Source organism: Bombina bombina, chromosome 2, assembly GCF_027579735.1.
Source record: "Bombina bombina isolate aBomBom1 chromosome 2, aBomBom1.pri, whole genome shotgun sequence".
Classification (NCBI taxonomy): Eukaryota; Metazoa; Chordata; class Amphibia; order Anura; family Bombinatoridae; genus Bombina; species Bombina bombina.
This window is the reverse complement of record NC_069500.1, coordinates 240,463,466-240,487,923: the sequence shown is the minus strand read 5'-3', so window position 1 is coordinate 240,487,923 and position 24,458 is coordinate 240,463,466. Positions and strand designations below refer to the sequence as shown.

The 24,458-nt window shown below is 38.5% G+C and overlaps 1 protein-coding gene across 2 annotated transcripts in view; it reads left to right on the top strand.

Moving 5' to 3' along the window:
- Nucleotides 1–24,458, top strand: part of SKIC3 (SKI3 subunit of superkiller complex) — a 403,595-nt gene that overhangs the window by 291,205 nt on the left and 87,932 nt on the right. For both annotated transcript variants that reach the window (XM_053701496.1, XM_053701495.1), the window contains 4 exons: nt 703–924; nt 20,197–20,269; nt 21,590–21,643; nt 21,730–21,841. In XM_053701496.1, the coding sequence (XP_053557471.1) occupies nt 703–924; nt 20,197–20,269; nt 21,590–21,643; nt 21,730–21,841 (461 nt within the window). The remainder of the gene's footprint in view (nt 1–702; nt 925–20,196; nt 20,270–21,589; nt 21,644–21,729; nt 21,842–24,458) is intronic.

The window sequence follows — 24,458 nt, the reverse complement described above, 5'->3', positions numbered from 1 at the left end:
ACTGTGATTTATGTATGTGTGTGTGTGTATGTATGTGTATATATATATATATATATATATATGTGTGTACATATGTGTGTGTGTGTGTATATATATATATATATATACACACACACATGTGTGAACATATGTACGTATGTGTGTGTGTAATTTTTATATATATATATATAATATGTACGTACATACATACTTTACCAGTCAAGGTGGAGAAGTTCCTAATCCACTTAGTGTTGTATTAAAGGGACAGTAAAGTCATAATTAGATATGATTTAGATAGAGCATTCCATTTTAAACAACTTTCCAATTTACTTCTATTATTTAATCTCATTCCTTCTCTTGTTCTCCTTTGCTAAAAGGTTTATCTAGGTAAGCTCAGGAGCAGCAAAGAACCTAGGTTCTAGCTGCTGATTGGTGGCTGCATATATATATATATATATATATATATATATATATACTGATTGTCATTGGCTCACCCATCTGTTCAGTTAGAAACCAGTAGTTCATTGCTGGGCCTTCAACAAATTATACCAAGAGAATGAAGCAAATGTGACAATAATTGGAAAGTTGTTTAAAATTGTATGTTCTACCTAAATCATGAAAGAAAATGTATGGTTTTCATGTCCCTTTAAGGAAAATGCCAAACTTTATGCACTTAGTTAAATCCAAATAACCTAATGTTTTCTGTATTGTGATGTTCTTCAGCTCTGTTTTGAAGGACTCGAGTATTGAAAGTCTACAAGCTCTCTGTGCCCTAGGATTATCAAAGCGTGATGTCACCCTGGCAACTGCTGCGCTTAATGAGCTACTAAAGCATCTCAAGATTAACGATAATATCTTTGAAAGGTGCCTTATTACGTCAGCCATATTTGCATTACAAGGCCGAAATGTTGCAGTGCAAAGACAAGCGTGCAAAGCTGTACACAGGTATTTTCTTTCATCGTATATATTTGAATATATAAAAAATAAAATAATAGCACGTCTGCTTTGGAAAGTCTTGAAATACAAAATCACTCAAGATGCCATATCCATTGTAAATATCATAATATTTGTCATGAACAGCAACATTATATTGGAATCCTTTTCTTCAGTTAAAATAATGGATGATGATAGAAGTAATTTGAAAAATCTCTAAAAATTGCATAACCTCTCTGAATCTCAAACATATTTTATTTTGACTATTATTTCCCTTTTAAAGCCTCATCTTTTCATGTTGTTTTCTGTGTTTCTCCTTTTCTGATTTTTCAAAGTATTTAGAGCATGTTCTGTATCATCATAGGTGGAAGTCTCTTGCAGCAGAAATGTTGTTATTATTATTTCTTTCATGTAATTGGCAAGAGTCCATGAGCTAGTGACGTATGGGATATACAATCCTACCAGGAGGGACAAAGTTTCCCAAACCTCAAAATGCCTATAAATATACCTCCCACCACACCCACAATTCAGTTTTACAAACATTGCCTCCTATGGAGGTGGTGAAGTAAGTTTGTGCTTGATTTTTATGATTTCTTCTATGATAAGCGCTTCTAAGCATTCGGAAGCCCAGTTCCTCTCAGAATACAGTGTTTGTCAGAGGGATGAGAAGAGAGTATCACCTATTGAATTTTATGGTTTTTCTCACGGAAAATCTTTTCAAGGGTTCTCTGTTATCGGTTGTAGGGATTCATCTCCTACCTCCCTTTTCAGATCGATGATATACTCTTATACCATTACCTCTGCTGATAGTTTTCAGTACTGGTTTGGCTATCTGCTATATGTGGATGGGTGTCTTTCGGTAAGTATGTATCATTATTTAAGACACTCTCAGCTATGGTTGGCGCTTTTAAGATGTCTCAATCTGATCCTGTCTCAGAAGCTGCTGTAGGAACCATGCTGCCTGAACACAGTTCTACCAAAGCTAAGTGTATCTGTTGTAAACTAGCGGAGATTATATATCCAGCTGTGGTATGTACCAGTTGTCATGATAAACCTTTGCATGCTGAAAAAGTTTCTATTAGTACTAGTACAGTATCTGTTGTTCCCTCAACATCTAATGTACATGATATCCCTGTTGATATGAAAAATTATATTGCTGATGCAATACAGAAGGCTATGTCTGCTATTCTACCTTCTAATAAACGTAAAAGGTCTTTCTTTCATGTAATTCGCAAGAGTCCATGAGCTAGTGACGAATGGGATATACAATCCTACAAGGAGGGGCAAAGTTTCCCAAACCTCAAAATGCCTATAAATACACCCCTCACCACACCCACAAATCAGTTTTACAAACTTTGCCTCCTATGGAGGTGGTGAAGTAAGTTTGTGCTTGATGTTTTCTAATTTCTTCTATGATAAGCGCTTCTAAGCATTCTGAAGCCCAATTCTTCTCAGAGTACAGTGTTTGTCAGAGGACTGTGAAGAGAGTATCGCCTATTGATTTTATGGTTTTCGTCACAGGAAATCTTTCAAGGGTTCTCTGTTATCGGTTGTAGGGATTCATCTCCTACCTCCCTTTTCAGATCGACGATATACTGTTATATACCATTACCTCTGCTGATACTTTTTCAGTACTGGTTTGGCTATCTGCTATATGCGGATGGGTGTCTTTTGGTAAGTATGTATCATTATTTTAAGACACTCTCAGCTATGGTTTGGCGCTTTATGTATTATTATAAAGTTTTAAATATATGTATTTTACTTATATTTGCCATGAGTCAGGTCTATGTGTATTTCCCTTTGCAGTCCAGCAGTTTCATTATGGGAATCATGTTTAGGAAGTTTGTCTTACCTGGGGTATAGTCTTTTTTCAATTTGACTTATAAACTTGTGGGCATATTAGGCTCGCGAGGGCGCAAAATGCTGTTATTTATTGCGTCATTTTTGGCCCGAGAAAATTTTTAGGCGCGAATGTGCGTCTGTCATGACGCAAGTTCATAATTTCTTAGTTGACGCAAGGTTGTTTGACGCGTAATTACGTTTGTTATGACGTGAGTTGTGTCATTTCTGGATGTTTGTTGGCGCCCAAAAATTTCTCAACTTCCTTTTGCGTCGTGTGTCATTCTTGGCGCCAAAAAAAATATTTATATTTCTCTTGTTAAGTGTATTCAGTCCACGGGTCATCCATTACTTATGGGATATATTCCCTTCCCAACAGGAAGTTGCAAGAGGATCACCCAAGCAGAGCTGCTATATAGCTCCTCCCCTCACATGTCATATCCAGTCATTCTCTTGCAACACTCAACATAGTAGGAAGGTGTGAGAGGAGTGTGGAGTTTTTATACTTAATTATTTCTTCAATCAAAAGTTTGTTATTTTAAATGGCACCGGAGTGTGCTGTTTTTCTCTCAGGCAGTATTTAGAAGAAGAATCTGCCTGCGTTTTCTATGATCTTAGCAGAAGTAACTAAGATCCACTGGCTGTTCTCGCACATTCTGAGGAGTGGGGTAACTTCAGAAAAGGGAATAGCATGCGGGGTCCCCTGCAAACGAGGTATGTGCAGTAAATTATTTTTCTAAGGAATGGAATTGACTAAGAAAATACTGCTGATACCGATGTAATGTAAGTACAGCCTTAAATGCAGTAGTAGCGACTGGTATCAGGCTGATGAGTGTATGTGCAGTAAAGTAATTTTCTAAGGAATGGAATTTGACTAAGAAAATACTGTTAACACTGAAGTAATGTATGAGCCTTAACTGCAGTAGAAGCGACTGGTAGCAGGCTTATTAATAACACTACATAACCTTTAAAATGGATGTTAAAACGTTTACTGGCATGTTAATCGTTTTTGTGAGGTACTTTGGTGATAAAACTTATTGGGGCATGATTTTTTCCACATGGCTAACGTATATTTCTGCATAGAAACAGTTAACTGAGGTTTCCCACTGTTGTAATATAAGTGGGAGGGGCCTATTTTAGCGCTTTTTTGTGCAGTAAAAATTCAGTCACAGTCTTCCTACTTCTTCCTCCATGATCCAGGACGTCTCTAGAGAGCTCAGGGGTCTTCAAAATTCATTTTGAGGGAGGTAATCAGTCACAGCAGACCTGTGACAGTGTGTTTGACTGTGATAAAAACGTTAATTGTTAAATTGATTATCCGTTTTGGATATTAAGGGGTTAATCATCCATTTGCTGGTGGGTGCAATCCTTTGCTAACTTAATACATTTGTTGTGAAAATTTGGTTGCTATAACTTATTTGGTTCATTGTTATTTCAACTGTGACAGTTTTTTTGTGCTTCTTAAAGGCGCAGTAGCGTTTTTTATATTGCTTGTAAATTTAATTGAAAGTATTTTCCAAGCTTGCTAGTCTCATTGCTAGTCTGTTTAAACATGTCTGACACAGATGAATCTGTTTGTTCACTATGTTTGAAGGCCAATGTGGAGCCCCATAGAAATATGTGTACTAAATGCATTGATGTCACTTTAAATAAAAGTCAATCTTTATCTGTAAAGAAATTATCACCAGACAACGAGGGGGAAGTTATGCCGACTAACTCTCCTCACGTGTCAGTACCTTTGCCTCCCGCTCAGGAGGCGCGTGATATTGTGGCGCCAAGTACATCAGAGAGGCCCATACAAATCACTTTGCAAGACATGGCTACTGTTATGACAGAAGTATTATCTAAATTGCCAGAATTAAGAGGCAAGCGCGATAGCTCTGGGTTAAGGACAGAGCGCGCTGATGATGTGAGAGCCATGTCCGATACTGCGTCACAATTTGCAGAACATGAGGACGGAGAGCTTCATTCTGTGGGTGACGGATCTGATCCAGGGAGACCGGATTCAGAGATTTCTAATTTTAAATTTAAGCTTGAGAACCTCCGTGTATTGCTAGGGGAGGTATTAGCGGCTCTGAATGATTGTAACACGGTTGCAATTCCAGAGAAATTATGTAGGCTGGATAGATGCTATGCGTTGCTGGTGTGTACTGACGTTTTTCCTATACCTAAAAGGCTTACAGAGATTATTAGCAAGGAGTGGGATAGACCCGGTGTGCCCTTTTCCCCTCCTCCTATATTTAGGAAAATGTTTCCAATAGACGCCACCACACGAGACTTATGGCAGACGGTCCCTAAGGTGGAGGGAGCAGTTTCTACTTTAGCTAAGCGTACCACTATCCCGGTGGAGGATAGTTGTGCTTTTTCGTATCCAATGGATAAAAAATTAGAAGGTTACCTTAAGAAAATGTTTGTTCAACATGGTTTTATCTTACAGCCCCTTGCATGCATTGCGCCTGTCACTGCTGCTGCGGCATTCTGGTTTGAGTCTCTGGAAGAGGCCATTCGAACAGCTCCATTGGATGAGATTATGGACAAGCTTAAAGCACTTAAGCTAGCTAACGCATTTGTTTCTGATGCCGTTGTACATTTAACCAAACTAACGGCTAAGAACTCCGGATTCGCCATCCAGGCGCGCAGAGCGCTATGGCTTAAATCCTGGTCAGCTGACGTGACTTCGAAATCTAAATTGCTTAATATTCCTTTCAAAGGGCAGACCTTATTCGGGCCCGGCTTGAAAGAAATTATTGCTGACATTACTGGAGGTAAGGGTCATACTCTTCCTCAGGACAGGGCCAAATCAAAGGCCAAACAGTCTAATTTTCGTGCCTTTCGTAACTTCAAGGCAGGAGCAGCATCAACTTCCTCCACTCCAAAACAGGAAGGAACTGTTGCCCGTTACAGACAGGGCTGGAAAGCTAACCAGTCCTGGAACAAGGGCAAGCAGGCCAGAAAACCTGCTTCTGCCCCTAAGACAGCATGAAGAGAGGACCCCCTATCCGGAAACGGATCTAGTGGGGGGCAGACTTTCTCTCTTCGCCCAGGCTTGGGCAAGAGATGTCCAGGATCCCTGGGCGTTGGAGATCATATCTCAGGGATATCTTCTGGACTTCAAAGCTTCTCCTCCACAAGGGAGATTTCATCTTTCAAGGTTATCAGCAAACCAAATAAAGAAAGAGGCGTTTCTACGCTGTGTACAAGACCTCTTACTAATGGGGGTGATCCACCCAGTTCCGCGGACGGAACAAGGGCAAGGATTTTATTCAAATCTGTTTGTGGTTCCCAAGAAAGAGGGAACCTTCAGACCAATCTTGGACCTAAAAATCTTAAACAAATTCCTAAGGGTTCCATCATTCAAAATGAAAACTATTCGAACCATCCTACCCATGATCCAAGAGGGTCAGTATATGACCACAGTGGACTTAAAGGATGCCTACCTTCACATACCGATTCACAAAGATCATTATCGGTACCTAAGATTTGCCTTTCTAGACAGGCATTACCAATTTGTAGCTCTTCCCTTCGGGTTAGCTACGGCCCTGAGAATTTTTACAAAAGTTCTGGGCTCACTTCTGGCGGTACTAAGACCGCGAGGCATTGCGGTGGCTCCGTACCTAGACGACATTCTGATACAAGCGTCAAGTTTTCAAATTGCCAAGTCTCATACAGAGATAGTTCTGGCATTTCTGAGGTCGCATGGGTGGAAGGTGAACGTGGAAAAGAGTTCTCTATTACCACTCACAAGGGTTCCCTTCCTAGGGACTCTTATAGATTCTGTAGAGATGAAAATTTACCTGACGGAGTCCAGGTTATCAAAACTTCTAAATGCTTGCCGTGCCCTTCATTCCATTCCACACCCGTCAGTAGCTCAGTGCATGGAAGTAATCGGCTTAATGGTAGCGTCTATGGACATAGTACCATTTGCGCGTCTGCATCTCAGACCGCTGCAATTATGCATGCTAAGTCAATGGAATGGGGATTACTCAGATTTGTCCCCTCTACTAAATCTGGATCAAGAGACCAGAGATTCTCTTCTCTGGTGGCTTTCTCGAGTCCATCTGTCCAGGGGTATGACCTTTCGCAGGCCAGATTGGACGATTGTAACAACAGATGCCAGCCTTCTAGGTTGGGGCGCAGTCTGGAACTCCCTGAAGGCTCAGGGATTGTGGACTCAGGAGGAGAAACTCCTCCCAATAAATATTCTGGAATTAAGAGCAATATTCAATGCTCTTTCAGCTTGGCCTCAGTTGGCGACACTGGGGTTCATCAGATTTCAGTCGGACAACATCACGACTGTGGCTTACATCAACCATCAAGGGGGAACCATCCCTAGCGATGTTGGAAGTCTCAAAGATAATTCGCTGGGCAGAGTCTCACTCTTGCCACCTGTCAGCGATCTATATCCCAGGCGTGGAGAACTGGGAGGCGGATTTTCTAAGTCGCCAGACTTTTCATCCGGGGGAGTGGGAACTTAATCCGGAGGTCTTTGCTCAACTGATTCATCGTTGGGGCAAACCAGAACTGGATCTCATGGCGTCTCGCCAGAACGCCAAACTTCCTTGTTACGGATCCAGGTCCAGGGACCTGGGAGCGGCGCTGATAGATGCTCTAGCAGCCCCTTGGGTTTTCAACATGGCTTATGTGTTTCCACCGTTTTCGCTTCCTCGATTGATTGCCAAGATCAAACAGGAGAAAGCATCGGTGATTCTGATAGCGCCTGCGTAGCCACGCAGGACCTGGTATGCAGACCTAGTGGACATGTCGTCCTGTCCACCATGGCCTCTGCCTCTGAGGCAGGACCTTCTAATTCAGGGTCCTTTCAACCATCCAAATCTAATTTCTCTGAGGCTGACTGCATGGAGATTGAACGCTTGATTCTATCAAAGCGTGGCTTCTCGGAGTCGGTTATTGATACCTTAATACAGGCTCGGAAACCTGTTACCAGAAAAATTTACCATAAGATTTGGCGTAAATATTTATATTGGTGCGAATCCAAGAGTTACTCATGGAGTAAGGTTAGGATTCCTAGGATATTGTCTTTTCTACAAGAGGGTTTAGAAAAGGGCTTATCTGCTAGTTCGTTAAAGGGACAGATTTCTGCTCTGTCTATTCTTCTACACAAACGTCTGGCAGAAGTTCCAGACGTTCAGGCTTTTTGTCAGGCTTTGGCTAGGATTAAGCCTGTGTTTAAGACTGTTGCTCCGCCGTGGAGCTTAAACTTGGTGCTTAAAGTTCTTCAAGGTGTTCCGTTTGAACCCCTTCATTCCATTGATATTAAGCTGTTATCTTGGAAAGTTCTGTTTTTGATGGCTATTTCCTCGGCTCGAAGAGTCTCAGAGTTATCGGCCTTACATTGTGATTCTCCTTATCTGATTTTCCATTCAGACAAGGTAGTTCTGGGTTCTTACCTAAGGTAGTTTCTAACAGGAATATCAATCAAGAGATTGTTGTTCCATCATTGTGTCCTAATCCTTCTTCAAAGAAGGAACGACTTTTGCATAATCTGGACGTAGTCCGTGCGCTGAAGTTCTATTTACAGGCAACTAAAGATTTTCTTCAAACTTCTTCCCTGTTTGTCGTTTATTCTGGTCAGAGGAGAGGTCAAAAAGCTTCGGCTACCTCTCTCTCCTTTTGGCTTCGTAGCATAATACGTTTAGCCTATGAGACTGCTGGACAGCAGCCCCCTGAAAGAATTACAGCTCATTCCACTAGAGCTGTGGCTTCCACCTGGGCCTTTAAGAATGAGGCCTCTGTTGAACAGATTTGCAAGGCTGTGACTTGGTCTTTGCTTCATACCTTTTCAAAATTTTACAAATTTGACACTTTTGCTTCTTCGGAGGCTGTTTTTGGGAGAAAGGTTCTACAGGCAGTGGTTCCTTCCGTTTAAAGTTCCTGCCTTGTCCCTCCCATCATCTGTGTACTTTAGCTTTGGTATTGGTATCCCATAAGTAATGGATGACCCGTGGACTGAATACACTTAACAAGAGAAAACATAATTTATGCTTACCTGATAAATTTATTTCTCTTGTAGTGTATTCAGTCCACGGCCCGCCCTGTCTTTTTTTGAGGCAGATCTAAATTTCTATTAAAACTCCAGTCACCACTGTACCCTATAGTTTCTCCTTTCTTGTCTTGTTTCGGTCGAATGACTGGATATGACATGTGAGGGGAGGAGCTATATAGCAGCTCTGCTTGGGTGATCCTCTTGCAACTTCCTGTTGGGAAGGGAATATATCCCATAAGTAATGGATGACCCGTGGACTGAATACACTACAAGAGAAATAAATTTATCAGGTAAGCATAAATTATGTTTTTACTACACTTTCTATATGCTCCTTGCCTTCTTTATGTTAAGAGGGCTATGCTATTTGCTTATTTTTGTCAATTTTATAATTTGCATTTTTTCCCATTCCTGAAACTTCTATATGTGGAAATAAGATATTTTTGTTTGATGTTATTTTTCTTTTTTACATTTTACAAGATGTCTCAATCTGATCCTGTCTCAGAAGTCACTGTAGGAACCATGCTGCCTGAACACAGTTTTACCATAGCTAAGTGTATCTGTTGTAAGCTAGTGGAGATTATATCTCCAACTGTAGTATGTAGCGGTTGTCATGATAAGCTTTTGAATGCAGAGAAGGTTTTTATTAGTGCTAGTGCAGTATCTGTTGTTCCTTCAACATCTAAAGTAGATGATATCCCTGTTGATATGAACAATTATATTGCTGATGAGATACAGAAGGCTATGACTGCTATAACGACCTTCAAATAAACGTAAAAGGTCTTTTAAAACTTCTTATATTACTGATGAAATTTGTAATGACCGACAACATACTGATATATCCTCCTCTGATGAGGATCTCTCTGACTCAGAAGATCCTACTTCAGACATTGACACTGATAAATCATCATATCTTTTTAAGATTGAGTATATTCGTTCTTTGTTAAAAGAAGTGTTAATAACTTTGGATATTGAGGAGTCTGGTCCTCTTGATAATAAATCCAGTAAACGTTTAAATTATGTTTATAAACCTCCTGTAACTACTCCTGAGGTTTTTCCTGTTCCTGATGCTATTTCTGATGTGATTGCTAAGGAATGGTCTAAGCCTGGTACTTATTTTGTTACTTCTTCAAGGTTTAAAAAGTTGTATCCTTTGCCAGTGGTTAATTTAGAGTTTTGTGAAAAAGTCCCTAAGGTTGATGGGGATATTTCTACTCTTGCTAAACATACTACTATTCCTATGGAAGATAGTACCTATTTTAAGGATCCTATAGATAGGAAGATTGAATCTTATCTAAGGAAAGCTTATTTGCATTCTGGTTATATGCTTACACCTGCCATTTCTATGGCTGATGTTGCGGCTGCATCAACTTTTTGGTTGGATAGCTTAGCATAATGAGAAAAAGACATAGCATTACATTTACATAGCATTGTTTGTTTGCTTCAACATGCTAATCATTTTATCTGTGATGCTATTTTTGATATCATCAAGATTGATGTTAAATCTATGTCTTTGGCTATTTTAGCTAGAAGAGCTTTATGGCTCAAATCATGGAATGCTGACATGGTATCTAAATCTAGGTTACTCTCTCTTTCATTCCAGGGTAATAATTTATTTGGTTCCCAGTTGGATTCAATTATTTCCACTATTACTGGGGGGAAGGGAGTTTTTTTGCCTCAAGATAAAAAGTCTTAAGGCATATCTAAAGCTTCTAATCGGTTTTGTTCCTTTCGTCAGAATAGAGAACAGAAATCCGTTCCTTCCTCTAAAGACTCTGGCTCCAATTGGAAGCCATCCTCGAGTTGGAATAAATCCAAGCCTTACAAGAAACCAAAGCCAGCCCCCAAGTCTGCATGTGGTGCGGCGCTCGATCCAGTTCTGCTGGTAGGGGGGTGGGGGGCAGCTTGAAATTATTTCAAGACATTTGAGCAGGTTCCTTTCGGAATCATTGGATTCAGAATATTGTCTCCCAGGGTTATCGAATAGGTTTCAGAATAAGACCTCCTGTGAGAAGATTTTTTCTCTCTCACGTTCCAACAAATCCTGTGAAAGCTCAGGCTTTTCTGAAGTGTGTTTCAAATCTAGAGCTTTCAGGAGTGATTGTACCTGTTCCCTTTCTGGATCAGGGTCTGGGTTTTTATTCAAATCTATTCATTGTCCCGAAGAAGGAAAATTCTTTCAGACCAGTTCTGGATCTGAAGTTTTTGAATCAATTTGTAAGGATCCCAACTTTCAAGATGGTGACTATAAGGACTTATTCTGCCTTTTGTTCAGCAAGGTCATTATATGTCCACGATAGACTTACAGGATGCATATCTTCACATTCCGATTCATCCAGACCACTATTGGTTTCTGAGATTATCTTTTCTAGACAAGCATTACCAGTTTGTTAATCTTCCATTTGGCCTAGCAACAGCTCCAAGAATCTTTTTGAAGGTTCTTGGTGCCCTTCTATCTGTAATCAGAGAGCAGGGTATTGCAGTGTTTCCTTATTTGGACGATATCTTGGCACTGGCTCAATCTTTACATTTAGCAGAATCTCACACGAATTAACTGGTGTTGTTTCTTCAAAGACATGGTTGGAGGATCAATTTACCAAAGAGTTCCTTGATTCCTCATACAAGGGTTACCTTTTTAGGTTTCCAGATAGATTCAGTGTCCATGACTCTTTAACAGACAAGAGACGAATGAGATAGGTTTCTTCCTGTCAAAACCTTCAGTCTCGATTATTCCCTTCAGTGGCTATGTGCATGGAAATTTTAGGTCTCATGACTGCAGCATCGGACGCGATCCCCTTTGCTTGTTTTCATATGAGACCTCTGCAGCTTTGCATTCTGAATCAATGGTGTGGGGATTATACTCGGATATCACAGTTTATTTACTTAAATCCCAACTTTCAACTCTCTCTTTCCTGGTGGTTAGACCATCATCAGATAATTCAAGGGGCCTCTTTTGTTCGTCCTGCCTGGACTGTGATTTCAATTAGTGATGAAAGAAGTATCTCGGATACTGTCTTGGATGGAATCCAATTCCTGTCTAATTTCTGCGATACATAGCCCAGGTGTAGACAATTGGTAAGCGGATTATCTCAGCCGCCAGTTCTTACATCCAGAGGAGTGGTCTGTATTTCATCAGATTGTACAGATGTGGGGTCTTCCAGAAATAGATCTGATGGCATCCCATCTAAACAAGAAGCTTCCCAGGTACCTTTCCAGGTCCAGGGATCCTCAGGCGGAGATGGTGGATGCATTAGTAGTTCCTTGGTTTTACCAACCTGCTTATATTTTTCCACCTCTAGTTTTCCTTCCAAGGGTGATCATCCAAGATCATAATGGAACATTCACATGTGTCTCTGATAGCACCGGCATGGCCTCACGTGTTTTGGTATGCGGATCTTGTCCGGATCAGCGCCTTGAGACCCTTACGGGTGAATAGCCGCGCTTTACAAGAACCCGATAGATAGATAGATCTCCAGTTGCCAACCTTGGCCACTTCCTTTAAGGCCAGATCTTCTGTCTCAAGGGCTGTTTTTCCATCAGCATCTCAAATCGCTAAATTTGAAGGTATGGAAATTGAATGCTTAGTGCTTAGTCATAGAGGTTTCTCTGACTCGGAGATTAATACTATGCTTCAGGCTCGTAAGTCTGTTTCAAGGAAGATTTATTATCTGGTTTGGAAAACCTATATTTTATGGTGTTCTCATAAATTCTCTTGGCATTTTTTTAGTATTCCTAGAATTTTACAGTTTTTTCAGGATGATTTGGGTAAAGGTTTGTCTGCAAGTACTTTGAAGGGACAAATCTCTGCTCTTTCTGTTTTATTTCATGAAAAGATTGCTAAGCTTCCTGATATTCACTGTTTTGTACAGGCTTTGGTTCGTGTCAAGTCTGTTATTAAATCAATTTCTCCTCCTTGAAGTCTTTATTTGGTTTTAAAAGCTTTGCAGGCTCCTCCGTTTGAGCCTATGCATTCTCTGGATATTAAACTACTTTCTTGGAAAGTATTGTTCCTTTTGGCTATCTCTTCTGCTAGAAGAGTTTCTGAATTGTCTGCTCTCTCGTGAGTCTCCTTTTCTGATTTTTCATCAGGATAAAGCTCTTTTGAGGACTTTATTTACATTTCTTCCTAAGGTTGTGAATTCTAACATTAGTAAGGAAATTGTTGTTCCTTCTTTCTGTCCTAATCCTAAGAATGCTCTTGAAAAATCTTTACATTCTTTGGATGCTGTTAGAGCTTAGAAATACTATGTCGAAGCTATTAAGGATTTTAGAAAGACTTCCAGTCTATCTGTTGTTTTTTTCTGGTTCCAGGAAAGGCCAGAAAGCTTCTGCCATTTTTTTGGCATCGTGGTTAAAGCTTTTGATTCACAAGGCTTATTTGGAGGCGGGACAGTCTTCGCCTCAGAGAATTACAGCTCATTCTACTAGATCAGTCGCCAATTCTTGGGCTTTTAAGAACGGAGTTTCAGTTGATCACATTTGCAAAGCAGTAACGTGGTCTTCTTTCCATACATTTACAAAATTCTACCGTTTTGATGTATTTGCCTCTACAGCAGCAGTCTTTGGTAGAAAAGTTCTTCAGGCAGCTGTCTCAGTTTGATTCTTCTGCTTTTGATGTATTTGCCTCTACAGCAGCAGTCTTTGGTAGAAAAGTTCTTCAGGCAGCTGTCTCAGTTTGATTCTTCTGCTTATGATTTAAGTTTTTTTCTTGTAATTTATAAGAAAGACTTCTTTTTTTGTGGATTTAATTTTTTCAGCGGAAATAGCTGTTTTTATTTTTATCCCTCCCTTTCTAGTGACTCTTCTGTGGTCTACCACATCTTGGGTATTTCTATCCCATACGTCACTAGCTCATGAACTCTTCCCAATTACATGAAAGAAAATATAATTTTATGTAAGAACTTACCTGATAAATTCATTTCTTTCATATTGGCAAGAGTCCATGAGGCCCACCTTTTCTATGGTGGTTATGATTTTTGTATAAAAGCGCAATTATTTTTCCAGTTCCTCTTTTTGTATGTTTTTTTACTCTTATTTTTTGACCCCACTACTTGGCTGTTCATTAAACTGAATTGTGGGTGTGGTGAGGGGTGTATTTATAGGCATTTTGAGGTTTGGGAAACTTTGCCCCTCCTAGTAGGATTGTATATCCCATATGTCACAAACTCATGGACTCTTGCCAATATGAAAGAAATTAATTTATCAGGTAAGTTCTTACATAAATTATGTTTTTAAAACTTCTCATAATGTTAATGAATTTTTTAATGACCAACAACATATTGATATATCCACCTCTGATAAGGATCTCTCTGACTCAGAAGATCCTACTTCAGACATTGACATTGATAAATCAACTTATCTTTTTAAGATTGAGTATATTTGTTCTTTGTTGAAAGAAGTGTTGATTATTTTGGATATTGAGGATTCTGGTCCTCTTGATAACAAATCCAGTAAACGTTTAAATTCTGTCTATAATCCTCCTGTGATTACTCCTGAGGTTTTCCCTGTTCCTGATGCTATTTCTGATGTAATTACTAAGGAGTGGTCTAAGCCTGGTACTTCTTTTGTTCCTTCTTCAAGTTTTAAAAGGTTGTATCCTTTGCCAGTGGCTAAATTAGAGTTTTGGGGAAAAGTCCCTAAGGTTGATGGGGCTATTTCTACTCTTGCCAAGTGTACTACTATTCCTATGGAAGATAGTACTTCTTTTAAGGATCCTTTAGATAGGAAAATTGAATATTATCTAAGGGAAGCTTATTTACATTCTGGCTATATTCTTAGACCTGCCATTTATATGGCTGATGTTGCGGCTGCATCAACTTTTTGGTTGGATAGCTTAGCACAACGTGAAAAAGATCCTGATTTGCATAGCATTGTTCGTTTGCTTCAACATGCTAATCATTTTATCTGTGATGCTATTTTTGATATCATCAAGGGACATTGTTGTTCCTTCTTTGTATCCTAATCCTAAGAATTCTATTGAGAGATCTCTACATTCTTTCGATGTTGTAAGAGCTTTGAAATACTATGTCGAAGCTACCAAGATTTTCAGAAAGACTTCTAGTCTGTTGTTTTTTCGGGTCCTAGGAAAGGTCAGAAAGCTTCTGCCATTTCTTTGGCATCTTGGTTAAAGCTTTTGATTCACAAGGCTTATTTGGAGGCGGTACAGTCTTCGCCTCAGAGAATTGCAGCTCATTCTACTAGATCGCCACTTCTTGGGCTTTTAAGAATGAAGCTTAGGTTGATCAGATTTGCAAAGCAGCAACTTGGTCTTCTTTGCATACATTTACTAAATTTTACCATTTTGATGTATTTGCTTCTTCTGAAGCAGTCTTTGGTAGAAAAGTTCTTCAGGCAGCTGTCTCAGTTTGATTCTTCTGCTTATGGTTAAAAAATCTTGAAATTTATAAGAAAGACTTATTTTTTTGTTTGGATTTAATTTTTTCTGCGGAAATAGCTGAAATAGCTGAATAGTCTTCTGTGGTTTTCCACATCTTTGGCATTTCTATCCCATATGTCACTAGCTCATGGACTCTTGCCAATTATATGAAAGAAAACATAATTTATGTAAGAACTTACCTGATAAATTAATTTCTTTCATATTGGCAAGAGTCCATGATTCCCACCCTTTTTTATGGTGGTACTGATTTTTTGTATAAAAGCACAATAATATTTCCAGTTCCTCTTTTTGTATGCTTTTTTACGCCTTATTTTTATCACCCCACTGCTTGGCTATTCGTTAAACTGAATTTTGGGTCTGATGAGAGGTGTTTTTATAGGCATTTTTAGGTTTGGGAAACTTTGCCCCTCCTGGTAGGATTGTATATCCCATACGTCTCTAGCTCATGGACTCTTGCCAATATGAAAGAAATTAATTTATCAGGTAAGTTCTTACATAAATTATGGGAGGGTTTTTGTAATAAATTATTACATTTTGTTCTAATCCTGTTTTCTTACATAAAGAGATGGTGAGAGTCCACAGGTCATTACTCCTGGGAATTCCAGGAAGAGGCAAAGATTACCAGAACTTCAAGAACTATTAAAACCCTCCCACCTCACTGGTACACTAGGCTTATCTTTGTCTCTGCAGGATAAAGGTGAAGTGTTGAGATGTTTTTCTGTGAGGAGGGTTCTCAGACCGATTTTGTGGCCCATTTTTCCCTTAGAGAGCTAAGTGTAAGTGGGAGTTAGTCACAGGTTTACCACAGAAGTTGTGGGAACTGGTCGATTAGCCTCCTCCTTTTATACTACACATACTTAGATCCTCTGTTGCCACACGTGCAGCACTGGATTGTCTATCTACTGGAAGCAGTTTTTCTGGACATGGTAAGTCTGGTAGAATGGGGGCTTATCATGTAAGTATGTAGTTTATTTTGTTGTCACTCACATAGCCTATAGGCTATTAGTAGGTACATTTAGGGCCAGATTACGAGTGGAGGAAATGTGCGCTGGTATTACAGGTGCGGTGCAATGTGAACGCGACCTCGCGTTAGAATTGCCGCAAGCCAATTGCTCACAAAAGTGTGCTTCCATAGGCTCCAATAGGAGCCTAGTTTTCATGCCGGCAGCCACGGCAAACCACCTATGCTTATATATACACATAAATATATATCTATATAAGCACATACCGGTGTATATGTGTATATATATATATATATATATATATATATATAGTGAAAACACAGTTTCCCATTGACCTCCATGTAAAGTTACTTTAGGTGCCGTTTTTAAAAAATAAAATAAAAATGGTCATATAGTTATTTGATGTTACTGTACTGTCCGCTTTAGTTTGGAGCACAATTGGGGCAACTTTTTTTCATTAACTAGAGGTCTGACCACTTTAATGACTGGATCTTTAACGTGCGCCTGTAAATGGGCAAATTTCCCCTCTTACGGGCGCACGTTAAGATAGCGCTCCACGCTAAATATAGCCGTAAGTGTTGTACATCTTAGTCAGGGGACTATTACAACAGGCATTTTTCCTTATATGTTCTGTATGGGAGTTTTGGCTGCAGGAACCTAAATTATGTTTTTTAGAGCGCTTGTTATTTATGGGTGCATTTGAGTTTGTTAGTGCGTATCGGCTTTTTGCCACGCTTTTCACATGCGTTACCATTTGTAGCGCGCGTTGACCTTGTTTGTGTGCCTTGCATGTTTAGTTTAAGGGACAGTATACACCAATTTTCATATAATGTAATAGACACTACTATAATATGCACAGATACTGATATAAAAATCCAGTATAAAACTGTTTAAAAACTTACTTAGAAGCTTCCAGTTTAGCTCTGTTTAAAAGGTTACTGGAACACACACTGCAAGTGGGAAATATCAGACACTCCACCCCTCCCCCTTCCTTTGCATATGGAAAGACCCTTTACAAAAACAGAAGCAAGCTGGAGTAGGTATACCTCGGTATTCTCCTTAAATTTTGGGGCTTGCTTTGGAGTCTGAAAATCAGAGCAATGTTATTTAAAAATAAGCAAAACTATCCATTTTTTAAAAAAAAAACTTTATGGGCTATATAAATAGATCATCTACAAAACATTTATGCAAAGAAAAAACTTTAAGCTTAAAACTTAAGCTCCTTTAAGCTTACGCCTGTTGGCCTAGTTTCGCATATTTTGGCCTAGTTTACGAATGTGCGCGGTGGCTTCTGTTGCTTGTCCTTGGCTCATGGAGGGGGTGAGTTTTTACTATTCTTTAAAGAGCTGCTAATATTTGTGGGTCAATTTGCCGAAGGTTCTCTGTTCATTTACATATTTGCCTATTTTCCTTTGTAGGATATATTGTGTTTTATAATCCTTGATTGTTTATTTGCCTGCCACATTGATATATTTATTTTCTGTGATTTATTATCTAGGTCTATTTTTCCATGATTGGAACTGTCCCCACTACTTTAAATACTGGTTCCTTGGAAGCTAGATCCACTGTACACTTTCATACTAATTTTAAATGTCTTTTCTGCAAGCTGATTCCTGTTCCCTTCCCACTACTTAGCTTTGTATTTCTTGTATGGATCATTTAATGCATTCTAATCAGACCAATGCTGCTCTTGCTTCTGAGGGTATTTGTCCTCCCTTTGTTTGTTCCATACAGCTATGCCTCCAAGTAAGCTCAAAAAGGTCGGTTTCTGAGAATCCTTTCTCTATTTTACCTGATTTTAATAGGACTAGGTCTGTTAAATTGCATGTTTCAGATTCTGGTTCCTTAGATTTGTCTTCTAAAGGGTTAGATATTTTCAGATAATTAGAAGAAACAGATTGCTCCTCTTTTTATGCTTTACTTGAGCACCTTCACTATCTTTTAACAGAGGTTTTATGTACGTAGGGATTTTGGATTCTAAGGTTTCTGAAGAAAAGTCTGTTAAGACTCTGTCAGACAATCTTTAACAGATCATAGGAGACAGAAGTTACTTTGAGCTGGTTCTCATCTTTAGTTCTTTTTTTCTTTTTTTCATGGAAGTTGTGGGTCTGATGATAGCAGCATTGGATGCTATTCCATCTTGTTTGGTTTCACATGAGGCCTCTTCATCTTTGTACACTTCAGCAGTCGTTTTCTGAGTGGGACAATTCCTGCTTTTTTTTGGTGGTTAAATAATCAGTCCATCATTTTGGGCGCATCCTTTGTTCATCCATATTGGACTGTAATCTCATCAAACGCAAGTCTTTTGGGTTAGAGTGCAGTTTGTGGGTCTCGGAAAGCGCAGGCAGTTTTGTCTTCTGGGGAGGGGAGGTTACATATAAATGTTTTTGAAAGAAAGTATAATTTATGTCTACCTGATGAATTCATTTCTTTCATGGTGGTGAGAGTCCATGAGACTCGCCCATTTTTTGCTAGGTTTTAATATGTTTTTTTCTGGTGGCAGTTCAAGTATGCACCTCTTTGTCCCCTGCCTTTTTTTCTGCTCTTTTCCTTTTCTACCTTTTCTCTTCTTTTTGCTGAGCTATATGTGGGAGGGTTTTAAGGGCTCTTGGAGTTTTTGGAATCTTTGCATCCTCCTAGTGGCCAGGAGTGGAATTTCCAGGAGTAATGGCTTGTGGACTCTCACCACCATAAAATAAATAATTTATCAGGGAAGCTTAAATTGTTGCGCTGTATTTAACAATAGCATGATTTTAACTTTAATATGCAATTTCATTTTTTTAAAATGTATAATATAAATGCTATTTACTTACATAAAACTCCTGATTAAATCTGTTTCTGTTGAGTTCAAGGCAGCCTACTGAAAATGTAGGCCATGAATTTAATAGTATTATCACTGTGCTAAGAATAATTATATTTTGGATAATAGTTATTATGCAAGTGAACTCCTATCAGCAAGGGCAATTGGACAATGGTTATGCGCAGTGGCACAGGATTCGCTCCGTCATCATTATGATTGCCAATCACCTGAGTGTTCTGGCAGGGCAAGAAGAAACACTCTAAATGCTGACATCATTGTATGGTCTTGACGGCAGTGGAAAAGTAATGTGCATGCTCCTGTGATATGACTTAGCAACTAGGTGTAGCCCTCTGTGATACACTATGCATAATGCGTAAATTGGAAATTATGGAAAATTACATTGTTGGAAAAAAAAAATCTGGCTTTACTGTTAGTGATTTTTTTTGTCCTTTGTTCTGGTCTCAGAAAGGGACACATCTCTTCCAAGTTTTTTTTACCAGTTGGATGTTCTTGTTCCCAATTTTAGTTCATTTGATTTTCATATGTGTAACTTTGTATTCAACTCAACTGTTTTTTTAAACTTTCTTTTCTATAACATTTCAATCCATTAGAAGTGACTGTTGTTTTGTTGTTTTTTTTGTAATTTGAGTATTCAAACAAAAAAACTTGTAGGCAAAAAGCTTTTCACTAAATTAAATACAAATATACAAGGCCAATGTAAAAGTAAAACATAGTGGATAAATTTAGAAATATAAATCTTGAAATAATTTTAAAAATAAACCTTATTTAAAATGATACATGATGGACCATTTTGGCATCTTTGTAGGTGAGTGTAGTCTTTCTCCTGAGTGATTTTCTAACATGTCTTAGCTTTGCTATTGGCTAAACTGAAGACTGTAAATAGAGAAAAAGAGATAGGTAGAACCTTCTGAGATGTCTCTGAGATTCCTAACGCCAAAGATGAGGAATTATATACAACAATACTGAGTATATAACTTTGTGCATGAAGATGTTTATTGTGGTATTAAGCATTCTGTTTCATTGTGAGTGGCTATTTAAGTAATATTTAATAACGCACTCTAACAAAATGTTACACCAAAATACAAAGTGCATGCAATAACAAATACTTTAAAGGAAGAGCAAAACCTTGGTAGGTACTGCAATTACTTTAGTTTGTGAAATAGCTGTTTTTAAGTTTCAATGCGTTGATCATCAGGACTACAGAATTGTGTGGCGCTTTACAAATATATGATAATAATAATCTTCTTAATGTTTGTCCATTTAGTCACCCAGGAAACCCAGAGTTGTGGTCATTCTTATCAAGGGTAGTCCCTCAATATTCTCCAAGAAATGCAAAGGTAACATTTTTTATTTATTTCTTAGCATCTCTTACATTTTGTGCCTTTAAATTGTCAGATATTTGGATTACGTCTAGATGCCATTTCTAATTGTCTGTTAGGAAACATTTTAAACCTTAAAGGGTCATGAAACCCATTTTTTTCATGATTCAGACAGAGCCTATTATTTAATTTGCTTTGCTCTCTTGGTATTCTTAGTTAAAAAGTGTACCTAGGTAGGCTCAGAAGCTAGGTAGCTAGCGGCTGATTGGTGGCTGCACTTATTTGTCTTGTAACCAATGTGTTTAGCTAGCTCCCAGTAATGTATTGCCACATTTTTTTCGGGTTCACACACTTTTTCTAGCAACTGCAATTTTGCTTCAGCTTTTTAATAGAAAAAGGTGATCCATTGTGTCTGTTTGGGGTAAAATATTATGATAAACAATTTATATAACAGAAAACATATTACAGGTGGCCCTCGTTTTACAACGGTTCAATTTACACCGTTTCAGAATAACAACCTTTTTTTCCAGTCATTTGACTGCTATTAAAAAGCATTGGAAGCAGTGCATTTATTAAAATAGCCAGTAGGTGGAGCTGTCCGTTTGTGTTGCAGCAAAGCCAAGCAAGCGGAAATTAATCAGTTTAACCAGACCTGAGCTATCGAGCAGATTTCAAACGAACAAGATCTTCCTATCTATAAATCAGTCCAGATTGGAATGCATAGAAAGAACTGTTTGCAGAAAAATGCAAGTGAAGTCTGTGTTGTGTGATTATTTTGTTAGGTTTATAATGCTGTTTAGCAAATGTTTTTGTTCATTTAACTTAGTTTAATTATATATTCTGTGTTGTGTGATTATTTTATTAGGTTTATAATGCTGTTTAGCATTTAAAGTATTAATTTCAAAGCTTTAAAAATAATGTATTAGGTGTTACTTATAACCATTTTTAAAAAGGGGCCTGGAACCTCTCTACCTCACTTCCCATTGACTTACATTATAAACTGGGTTTCAATTTACACCAGTTTCGATTTACAACCATTCCTTCTGGAACCTAACCCCGGCGTAAACTGAGGGCTACCTGTATTTGAATATTTCACAGTCCATTTCTTAGTATTTTGGTAAACAATTTTAGATTGAATCACCCTTATTAAAATAAATCCAGTATAATACAGGCCCATTGTTGTTGAATATTGTTTTTGACATCGTTGCAATAGCTTAATAAAAGTCTGAGCTTTGTATAGAGTATATGGAATTATTCTATACTATATGAAATGTGTGCAATCTTTTGCAAAAACAAAATGGAATGTAGTTAATGAAATCATGGTTGTTTATATTTTAGGGAGGAGCAGTTGCTGGCGCGGTTGCTGAAACTCTTGGTTTAAATAAAGCAAAGGTAGGATTATGTGCTTATTATTTTTTTTTTGAGTGTTGCGAGGAAACGTGTATTGTAGTGTAAAGCTCTGTATTTTTGTACCTTAGGGATCACTGTTATACGCCGGAGTGAATGAATTGGCAGCAGGAATTCTGTCCACTGAAAATAAGAGAAAATATCCGTTAAACACTTTGCAACGAGCTGCTCATTTATTTCCAGGTGAGTACAATGTATTATACTGTTTTGTTTTATTTTCGATCAATAGGGCAATAAATTATGGTTTTAAGATGATTGTAAATCCATAGCTTTTTTGAAATGCTAGTAATAATCAGTGCTATAAATAAAGGGTACTTTCAGTCATGACGTATAAAAAAAACGTCATGCTGAAAGTACCAGTAAATTTATTTGCCTGCAGTTTTATGCCAAGCTGAGCACCTTTGGCACCCACACCAAAACACTATTTTTCAATCAGGCAATGTTTCTACCTCACTGCCTATAGCTGTGCTTGCCCTTCCGCATATCTTCTAGGAAGCTTCCCTGTAATGAAGCAATTGCTTTATCTTGTGAACAAGAAAACTAGAATTTAATGGTCACAAAATTCTAAATAATAACTTGAATTACATGTTTTTATTCACAGTAGAGAACATATTATTAGGGTTGCACCGATACCATTTTTATATGACAGAGTACAAGTACCGATACTTTTTCAAATACTCACCGATACTAATTACCGGTACTTCTTTTTTAATGTCATATGACAGTTTACCAAGCACAATAAGACTAATTATTTAAGATAGCTTCTTTATAATTATGAACTGTAACTCAAAAGACATTTTGAAATAATAAAACAGTTTTATTTGATTGATGTCACAAAGTTCACAGAACATGTTTATAAATAAAAATATTACAAAAAAAAATATTAATAATAACAATAAATAACAGCTGCAGCAGCTAGGGCTGGAAAGCTACATTTTATAAGGGTGATTACTGGATGCCATTGGGTTGTAGGGTGCCTATATAACATCAATCTGACATTTGTATTTAATACAAAGTAATATAATTCTGAAAAAAAATATTGGGGAAGGAGTGTCCCAGTAATTGCCTTTGAGAAAAATGGGTCATCTGCATTCTACTGACTCAACAGAAAATAGGTCTTCATATTTTTCCAGGGCTGCTTTTTATTCCCAGTCCAGCCCTGGCTAAGGATGTACAGTATGTTTTGAGCATAATTGTTTAAGATGAGAACTAGTAGTATAACAGGCAATCTAGCTATTAGAATAATTTTTCAAAAGTTAGTGGCAAGTTCTTTTTAAGGAACAGAAGCATCTCTGCATGTTCAGCTATAAGTCTGTTTCTGCTAACGACATTTGACACTAAGCTGAACAGTCTTTCACTTTTCACACTACTGCATGGGGCAAAACAATATTTTTGGGCCATTTTAGCCAGAGCTGGAAATCTCAGTTTATTAACTTCCCAGTACTTCAGGGGTTTGCCTGAACGAAGTACAGAGATCTCTCCCAGGTAGGCTTCCAGCTGTATAGTAGCGGCTTTTGGAGCACTGCTCTGATGATGGTGGGTTGTAATGTGGGGTGGGTATTGTATGTTTTTTTTAAATACAAAAGAGCTGTTTTCTTTGGGGCATGCCCCGCAAAAGGCCCTTTTGAGGGCTGGTAAGGTAAAAGAGCTGTTAACTTTTTATTTTAGAATAGGGTAGGGCATTTTTTTTATTTTGGGGGGCTTTGTTATTTTTAGGGGGGCTTAGAGTAGGTGTAATTAGTTTAGTTGATTTAATTGTAGGTAGTTTAGTTAATTAATTTATTGATAGTGTAGTGTTAGGTTTAATTGTAACTTAGGTTAGGATTTATTTTACAGGTAATTTTGTACTTATTTTAACTAGGTAGCTATTAAATAGTTATTAACTATTTAATAGCTATTGTACCGAGTTAAAATAAATACAAAGTTGCCTGTAAAATAAAAAAAAATCCTAGGGGGGCGTGTCCAAGTAGCGGCTCTGAGCAGTCGCATGTTTCATGAGCTCCAGGTGAGATGGCAATAAGCCGCCGATTATAGCTCAGATTATACAGCCTATACTTATAAAAGATTGAACTATCAACTACAGCCTGCTGTGCTTATGACCCCTGGGTTGAAACTGGACAAAAGAGACCTGCAGCGGCGGCTAATTCTCGCAGGCAGCGTTCCCCCCCCCCGGACCTCCGGGGTAATTTGCTGGAGCTGATCGTCTTATCACAGGAAAAGTTTTTCTTTAGACTTTGCACAGCCTTTACCACCTCACAAAGAAAACGCACATTAACATAAGATACAAGGGCGTTAAAGAGAACTTTATTTCAAAGGAACATCGCAATGGAGACCGGAGAGTTTACTGATATAACAGACAGCCGCTTTGCCAAGCTTGAAGCTATGTTGTTGGCACTAATCGAAAAAGCACCCTCAGAGCGAGAATTGCAGCTCCTTATTAACAGAGTGAAGGGGTCAGATTGTACAGCACTACCGGACCAGCCAGCCATAGCACAAGAGACTGAAATGGCTCTGCACTGTGATGAGCCCGATCTAGACCATACACCCATACAGGGGAAATCTGCTCTCCTATACACTAAGATGGCTTCGATGAAAGCACAACAGCTAACTACCATCAAATATGTGATGCCTGACACTGATCTGGAGATGATGGATGGAACTGCGCTCCAATGGCTGCTGCTGGAGCCCCCGCGGCGGGAAAAATTAACAGACAAAACCAAAATGGAGTCTACCCCACGCGACTGTCAGCGGGCAACGTTTGGTATTTCTATGATGCAGGACTGCTGGGATGAATGGGGAA